The sequence below is a fragment of the Ovis aries genome, chromosome 13, assembly GCF_016772045.2.
Source record: "Ovis aries strain OAR_USU_Benz2616 breed Rambouillet chromosome 13, ARS-UI_Ramb_v3.0, whole genome shotgun sequence".
NCBI lineage: Eukaryota > Metazoa > Chordata > Mammalia > Artiodactyla > Bovidae > Ovis > Ovis aries.
The window spans coordinates 4,427,013-4,436,258 of record NC_056066.1 but is presented as its reverse complement, the minus strand read 5'-3'; the positions used below and the strand labels follow the sequence as shown (position 1 = coordinate 4,436,258).

The 9,246-nt window shown below is 40.8% G+C and overlaps 1 protein-coding gene across 1 annotated transcript; it reads right to left on the bottom strand.

Moving 5' to 3' along the window:
• Positions 1–7,544: 7,544 nt before the first annotated feature.
• On the bottom strand, positions 7,545–8,677 carry LOC101104847 (large ribosomal subunit protein mL40). Its single transcript, XM_042230371.2, is given in 2 exon segments — positions 7,545–8,191; positions 8,194–8,677. Coding segments are annotated over 2 exon segments (618 nt in total). The 5' UTR covers positions 8,672–8,677; the 3' UTR covers positions 7,545–8,051.
• Positions 8,678–9,246: the final 569 nt, after the last annotated feature.

Below are 9,246 nucleotides of genomic sequence, written 5' to 3'. Positions count from 1 at the left end.
TGGGACATATGTTTCTCATATCAGAAGAAAAACAGAGATGGTTGAATCAAACAAGTCTCTACACTTCAGACAAGGCATGTGTTACTTTGCTCATATTCTTTGGTGAAGGCAAGTCCCACAAAACAGGCAGAGTGGTGTCATTGATCTACAGAAGTCACAATCCAAGGGAAGTCCCTGCAATTCACACGGCAGCAGGTAGAGATTTATAATTCTTGCATAAAAAAGGACAGAGTCTTGGCTATAATAAAAAATAAACCACAATAACCTGAATCATTTTTTCTAAATTAAAAAAAAGTGTCCTCCAAACTTATATGAACTAATTCTTCCACCTGAGATAAACCAGTGTTTAACAACAAAAATTGGTTTGTGGAACCAATAGGATGAGACATTTAATGCAATGGGAAATGCTGACTTTTTAGGTAACAATTTTAATAGTACAGTGTGAGCATCTAGTTTCCAGTGATTTATATGGTTTTCATAGGTCTAGTCAAATAGTTGGATTTTGGTCGGGGAAACACTGATCATTATTCTCCTTAGAGAGCAGACAAGCTCTCAGAACTGTGTTGTTCATGATTACATTGAGCCCTGAGCTAAAGGGCTTACATTCTGCTTTAGTCAAACAACAATGTATTGATTAAATGTTTGCCCAGAGTTTATTTTACTCCGGTTACTTAGAATTGTCTGTATTAATAGCCATCAGATTGAATATGCCACTCATGCACTGAATAATCAGTAAGTCATGGAAAAGGTCCTTTTCTCCTTGTGTTACTTGTTTTGCCAGAATAAAAATTAACAAATGTTTATTGGTTCTCTTTAAGTAGGGTCTGTTTCATTCATCGACCAATATCTGAGTCCAATTTTATCCCATTTAGAAAAAAATGCAATAGTTTCTCCAGTTTTCATTTTTAAGTTGAGAAACTGACATTCAAGGAGTGGGTCTCATCTTCTGAGCCTGAGCTGGTAAGAGGAAGACAACAAGGCACCTTGGATTCTTCAAGAAAATCCACATGCCAGCATAGACTGGGAGTGAGGTTTGCACAGAATTCCATAGTAGTGGAAACTTAAACAGTTTCATTATGAAAAATTAATGGATTTTGTACTGAGAAGAACTAATTAAAATAATCTTCCCTGGAGAATCTACCTTTAAACACTTTCTTGTTATTATTATTGATAGTTTATTGTTTCTTTGTTTGTTTAAAATACCTCCACTAGGCCCGCCCCCACTGCCATCTTCAACTGCTGCACCTGCGCATGGCCCTCATAGCCACGGTGTCAGCTAAAGTCTGTCTGTTTGCAATAGAAACCCTGGAGTCAAGGGCAGGATACAAGACCTCAGCATGTGGTCCCGGGGCAAGCACAGATAGACTAAACACAACACAAAGGGAAGGAAAAAGATCCCCCACATTCTGCCAACTCATCACTCTGCTCTGGTCTGCCTTTGAGTTTCATGGAAGTTTATTGCACGTTTAGCTTGGACAACAAAAAGAGAGATCAAGCCCTGAGCTTTTGGAATGGGAGCACTGATTCCAAGACCTTAGACTACCAGAGAAATAACCCTAGGGAGTATCAAATAGTGAGAACTCATTCAAAGGAAACCACTCGAACACAAGACCCGGCATCACCCAACCACCAGTAGCACCCTGTGCAGGACACCTCATCTAAACAACAAACAAAACAAAAATACAAACCCAGTCATCAGCAGACAGGATAAGCACCTCACTCAGCCTTGCCCATCAGAGGAGAACAAACAAACAAAAACTCAGCACAAATCTCACCCTATACGAAGTTTACACAAACCACTGGACCAACCTTAGAAGGGCAGACATCAAAAGGAAGAAAGAATTCAACTTTGAAGCTTGGGTAAAAGAGATCTCCAATGCAATAAGTTAAAAAAAAATAATGAAAAGGCAGATAAATACTACACAAATGAAGGAACAAACTAGAAATACAGAAATCCAAATAAATGAAGAGGAAATAGGCAAACTACCTGAAAAAGAATTCAGAATAATGATAGTAAAGATGATCAAAAACCTTGAAAACAGAAAGGAGAAAATGCAAGAATCAATTAACAAAGACCTAGAAAAATTAAAGAATAAGCATACAGAGACAAACAACACAATCACTGAAATTAAAAATACTCTAGAAGGAATCAACAGCAGAATATCTGAAGCAGAAGAATGAATCAGTGACCTGGAAGATAAAATGGTGGAAATAATTTCTGAAGAGCAGAATAAAGTAAAATGAATGAAAAGAACTGAGGATAGTCTCATAGACCTCTGGGACAATATCAAACGCACCAACATTCAAATTATAGGGGTCCCAGAAGAAGAAGAGAAAAAGAAAGGATATTAGAAAATTTTTGAAGAGATTATAGTTATTATATTTCTCCAACATGGAAAAGGAAATAGTCAATCAAGTTCAAGTGGTACAAAGAGTCCCATACGGGATAAACCCAAGGAGAAACATACCAAGACACATACTAATCAAACTAACTCAGACTAAACACAAAGGAAGAATATTAAAAGCAGCAAAAGAAAAGCAACAGGTAACATACAAGGGAAACCCCATATGTTTAACAGTTGATCTTTTAGCAGAAACTCAGTAGGCCAGAAGGGAATGGCAGGATATATTTAAAGTACTGAAAGGGAAAAATCTACAACCAAGATATTACTGTAAACAGCAAGGATCTCATTCAAAATTGATGGAGAAATAAATAACTTTTCAGACAAGCAAAATTTAAGAGAATTCAGTACCACCACACCAGCTTTACAACAAATGTTAAAGGAACTTAAATAGCTAAGAAACACAAGAAAAGAAAAAGATCTACAACAAACCCCAAACAAGAAAATGGCAATAGGAACATATATATCAATAATTACATTAAATGTAAATGGATTAAATCCTCCAACCAAAAGACACAGGCTGGCTGAATGGATACAGAAACAACACCCATGTATATGCTGGCTACAAGAAACCCACTTCAGACCTAAAAACCCATATAGAGTGAAAGTGAGAGGATGGAAAAATATATCCCATGCAAATGGGAAGCAAAAGAAAGCTGGAGTAACAATCCTCATATCAGACAAAAAAGACCTTAAAATAACATTACAAGAAATAATGAAAGACACTACATAATGATCAAAGGATCAGCCCAAGAGGAAGACACAACAATTGTCAATATCTATTCTCCCAACATAGGAGCACCTCAATGCATAAGACAAACACTAACAGACAAAAAAGGAGAAATTGACAGTAACACAATAAGAGTAGGAGACTTTAACACCCCACTCACACCAATGGACAGATCATCAAGACAGGAAATTAATAAGGAAACACAAGTCTAAAATTATACATTAGATGAGGTGGATCTCCTTGATATCTTCAGGACAGTCTATCCAAATGCAGAACACACCTTCTTCTCAAGTGCCCATTGAACATTCTCCAGGATAGACCACATCTTGGGTCACAAATCAAACCTCAGTGAATTTCAGAAAACTGAAATTATATCAAGCATCTTCTCTGACAACAACACTATGAGACTAGATATCAATTACAGGAATAAAAACTGTAAAAAAACACAAACATGTTGAGATTAAACAGTATATTTCTAAATAACCAACAGGTTACTGAAGAAACCAAAAGGGAAATAAAAAAATTTCTAGAAACAAATGACAATGAAAACACAACTCAAAACCTATGGGATGCAGCAAAAGCAGTTCTAAGAGGGAAGTTTATAGCAATGCAATCTTACCACAAGAAACAAGAAAAGCATAGGATAGACAACCTAATTTTACACCTTAAACAACTGGAAAAAGAAGAACAAAAAGCCCCAAAATTAGTAGAAGGAAAGAAATCATAAAGATCTGAGCAGCAATAAATGAAAAAGAAGTGAAGGAAACAATGTTTAAGATTAATAAAACTAAAAGCTGGTTCCTTGAGAATATAAAGAAAATTGGCAATCCTTTAGCAAGACTCATCAAGAAAAAAAGAGAGAAGAATCAAATCAACAAAATTAGAAATGAAAAAGGAGAGGTTACAATAGACAAGGAAGAAATACAAAGGATATAAGAGACTATTATTAACAACTACTGTAGCAATAAAATGGATAACCTAGAAGAAATGGACAAAGTCTTAGCAGAGTTCAATCTTCCAAGACTGAAGAAGGAAGAAATAGAAATTATGAAAAATCAAATTATAAACATTGACATTGATGCTGTGATCAAAAATTTCCCCAAAAACAAAAGCCCAGGACCAGATGGCCCACAGGAGATTTCTATCAAACATTTTAGTTCAGTTCAGTTCAGTTGCTCACTTATCTCCGACTCTTTGCAACCCCATGAACTGCAGCATGCCATGCCTTCCTGTCCATTACCAACTCCTGGAGTTCACTTAGGCTCACGTCCATCAAGTCAGTGATGCCATTGAGCCATCTCATCCTCTGTCGTCCCCTTCTCCTCCTGCTCCCAATCCCTCCCAACATCAGAGTCTTTTCCAATGAGTCAAGTCTTCGCATGAGGTGGCCAAAGTACTGGAGCTTCAGCTTTAGCATCATTCCCTCCAAAGAAATCCCAGGGCTGATCTCCTTCAGATCCCAGGTTGGATCTCCTTGCACTCTAAGGGACTCTCAAGAGTCTTTTCCAACACCACAGTTCAAAAGCATCAATTCTTCAGTGCTCAGCTTTCTTCACAGTTCAACTCTCGCATCCATACATGACCACTGGAAAACTATAGCCTTGACTAAAAGGACCTTTGTTAGCAAGGTAATGTCTCTGCTTTTCAATATGCTATCTAGGTTGGTCATAACTTTTCTTCCAAGGAGTAAGTGTCTTTTAATTTCATGGCTGCAATCACCATCTGCAGTGATTTTGGAGCCCCCCAAAAATAAAGTCTGACACTGTTTCCACTGTTTCCCCATCTATTTCTCATGAAGTGATGGGACCAGATGCCATGATCTTCGTTTTCTGAATGTTGAGCTTTAAGCCAACTTTTTCACTCTCCTCTTCCACTTTCATCAAGAGCCTTTTTAGTTCCTCTTCACTTTCTGCCATAAGGGTGGTGTCATCTGCATATCTGAGGTTATTGATATTTCTCCCGGCAATCTTGATTCCAGCTTGTGCTTCTTCCAGCCCAGCGTTTCTCATGATGTACTCTGCATATAAGTTAAATAAGCAGGATGACAATATACAGCCTTGATGCACTCCTTTCCTATTTGGAACCAGTCTGTTGGTCCATGTCCAGTTCTAAGTGTTGCTTCCTGACTTGCATATAGGTTTCTCAAGAGGCAGGTCAGGTGGTCTGGTATTCCCATCTCTTTCAGAATTTTCCATAGTTTATTGTGATCCACAGAGTCAAAGGCTTTGGCATAGTCAATAAAGCAGAATTAGAGTAGAACTAATGCCTATCCTTCTAACATTCTTTCAAAAAATTGCAGAGGAAGGAACACTTCCAAACTCACTCTATGAGGCCACCATCACCCTAATACCAAAACCACAAAGGCAACACAAAAAAAGAAAACTATAAGCCAATATCACTGATGAACATAGATGCAAAAATCCTCAACAAAATTTTAGCAAACAGAATTTAGCAACACATCAAAAAGCTCATACATCATGATCAAGTTCAGTTTATTCCAGGAATGCAAGGATTCTTCAATATATGCAAATCAATCAGTGTGATACACCATATTAACAAATAAAGATAAAAACTGTGTGATATTCTCAATAGATGCAGAAACAGCCTTTGACAAAATTCAGCACCCATTTATGATAAAAAGTCTTCAGAAAATTGGCATAGAAGGAACCTGCTTAAAAATAGTAAAAGCTGTATATGATAAGCCTACAGCAAACATTATTCTCAATGGTGAAAAACTGAAAACATTCCCCCCTAAGATCAGGAACAGAGAAGGTCATCCACTTTCACCACTATTATTCCATATAGTTCTGGAAGTGAAAAGTTGCTCAGTATTGCTCATTATCAAAGAAATGCAAATCAAAACTACAATGAGATATCACCTCACACCAGTCAGAATGGCCATCATGAAAAAGTCTACAAACAATAAATGCTGGAGAGGGTGTGGAGAAAAAGGAATGCTCTTGCACTGTTGGTGGGAATATATATTGATAACAGCCACTATGAAAAACAGTATGGAGATTCCTTAAAAAAAACTAGGAATAAAATCACCGTATGACCCAGCAGTCTCACTCCTAGTCATACACCCTGAGGAAACCAAAATTGAAAAATATACATGTATCCCTTTGTTCACCGCAGCACTGTTTACAGTAGCTAGAACACGGAAGTAACCTAGATGTCCATCGACAGACGAATGGATAAAGAAGTTGTGGTACATACACACAATGCAGTATTACTCAGCCATAAAAAGGAGCACTTTTGAGTCAGTTCTAATGAGGCGGATGAACCTAGAATCTATTATACAGAGTGAAGTAAGTCAGAAAGATAAATATCATTTTCTCATGCATATATACGGAATCTAGGAAAATGGTACTGAAAAATTTATCTGCAGTGCAGCAAAGGAGAAACAGACGTAGAGAATAGACTTATGGACATGGGGAGAGGGGTGGAGAGGGTGAGATGCATAGCAAGAGTAACATGGAAACTTACATTACCATATGTAAAATAGATAGCCAACGGGAATTTGCTGTTTGGCTCAGGAAACTCAAACAGGGGCTCTGTATCAACCTAGAGGGGTGGGATGGGGAGGGAAATGGGAAGGAGTTTCAAAGGGAGGGGATATATGTATACCTACAGCTGATTCATGTTGAGGTTTGATAGAAAACAACAAAATTCTGTAAAGCAAATATCCTTCAATTAAAAAATAAATTAATTTAAAAAAATACCTCTACTTGTACTCTAACTGACTCACTGGAAAAGACCTTGATGCTGGGAAAGATTGAAAGTGGGAGAAGGGGACGACAAGAGGACGAGATGTTTGGATGGCATCACTGACTCAATGGACATGATTTTGAGTAAACTCTGGGAGTTGGTGATGGACAGGGAGGCCTGGCGTGCTGCAGTCCATGGGGTAGCAAAGAGTCGGACACGACTGAGTGGCTGATTTACTTTATTATCTTCACCTCTACTTGTGTGGACAATGCAATTAAATTTAGGTCCAGCTGGTTCAAGCTCTTAGTAAAAAATGGGCAATTGTTGAAATAGATGACTGGAAATGATTGATTTCTTAATCATGCTTAATGGTGATTTATGGGGCAGATGAATGATTCACTCCAATAAAAGCGTTCAAGACAGTTCTGCATGTGGATACAATGGTGAAATGAACTTAACACAAAAGTATGTATTTTCAGGCTTGAACAATGAAAAGCATGAAAACACATGTGAGATATTTGCATTATTAAGCATACAGGAAAAAAAAAAGATACCAAAGCTTATACCTGAAGACTAAAAATTTTTCTAGCCCTCCAGTTCCATTCTGTAGAGTCTCTAATTTCCCATGTAGACTTCCAAAAATCAATTTATACACTAATGTAAGTTATTACTGTTATATCAGCTAAGAGGGGCTGAAAGTGAGTGTTAGCCACTTAGTCATGTCCAACTCCTTGCAACCCCATTGACTGTAGCTGCCAGACTCCTCCATCCATGGGATTTTCCAGACAAGAATACTAGAGAAGGTTGTCATTTCCTTCCCCAGAGGATCTTCCCAATCCAAGGATCAAACCCTGGTCTCCTGCATTGCAGACAGATTCTTTACCAACTGGGCTACCTATGGATTAAGTAAAGACTTTATCGAACTTCTCAATTCATTCAAGTGTTGCCATCAAGTACTGAGAAGGGGGAGGAAGCAAGATTAAGAGGGAAAACCCTAAGTACCAGAGCAGTGTTCCCAAGCATTTCGATGTCGATTTGGGTTTCTTGGCACAGTATTTAGGGTGTTTTGTTTTTGTTATTGTTTTTTTTTTTTTTTTTTTCCGAGATTCAACACGTTTATTCACAGCAGGCCTGGCCGGTCAGCAGCATGCCTGAGCCCGGTGGGCTGGGCTCTGCCGGGTGGTGTGTCCCGAGGGTGGCTACCCGCATCTCTACCTCTTGAACTCCACCTGTGTATACACCTTGGTGATGTCTTGGTACCTGCCTTCTGGGGGCTGGTAGTTGGCGATGGGCGGCGTGTAGTCTGGCCCTTGTCTCTCTTAAGGAAACAGGCCGGGGTCTCGCTTGATGGCTCGGCATGGAGCTCCGGGGCCGTGAGCTCCAGCTCATGCACAGCTTCCCGCTGGGCCTTGAGCAGGGATGCGACGGCGGCCCTCTCCAGCTCGTGCTCGCGCTGCTTGTACAGCGACCACTTCTTCAGAAGCAGGGCTCTCCGCTCGCTCTCCTCAAAGGGGAGCTGCACCAGCGGCCGCTGCCTCGCTTGATTCAAGAACTTGACGGGGGTGATAAATTCCTCAGCGGGAATCAGCTCCGGGGTCGCCTTCTCCAGTCGCCGGATCCTCTTTTTCAAGCGCTCCTTCGCCGCGTGGTCTTTCTCGGGGTCCACCTTCTTCTTCTTCCGCAGAGGCTCCGCTCTCATGGGCACAAATCCCCAGAAAGACAGCAGGGAGCCCCGCCGCCGCGCGTCCCCCGGCCGCGTCGGCCGCGCCCCCAGGGGCCCGCTCGCGGGGCGCAGCGCGCGCCAGGCCGCCCCCAGCGCCGCGGCCGCCATGCCCCCGCCTCGCCGGCTGCCGCTTCCGGGCGCGCGCGCCCCGGCCGCCCGACCCGCGCTATTTTTTGCAGAACATTAGAATAGAGGGTGGAGAAGGCAATGGCACCCCACTCCAGTACTCTTGCCTGGAAAATCCCATGGACGGAGGAGCCTGGTAGGCTGCAGTCCATGGGATCACTGAGAGTTGGACACGACTCAGCGACTTCACTTTTAACTTTTCACTTTCATGCACTGGAGAAGGCAATGGCAACCCACTCCAGTGTTCTTGCCTGGAGAATCCCAGGGACGGGGGAGCCTAGTGGGCTGCCATCTACGGGCTCGCACAGAGTTGGACACGACTGAAGCGACTTAGCAGCAGCAGAATAGAGGCAGAATTGAAGAGGGAAAGCCCAACAGGCTTCAAGTAGAGAACAAGGAAGAGATAAGGCAATCTTTCCACTGAGAATACAGAATAACAGAAAAAAGCTACTACTAATCTCAGAGGATTTGTCTCTGAGATGAATAGGGATATATTTAAGCTTGTCTGAGTTTGAGCAAACTCTGAGAGATAGTGAAGGACAGGGGAAGCCTGGCAT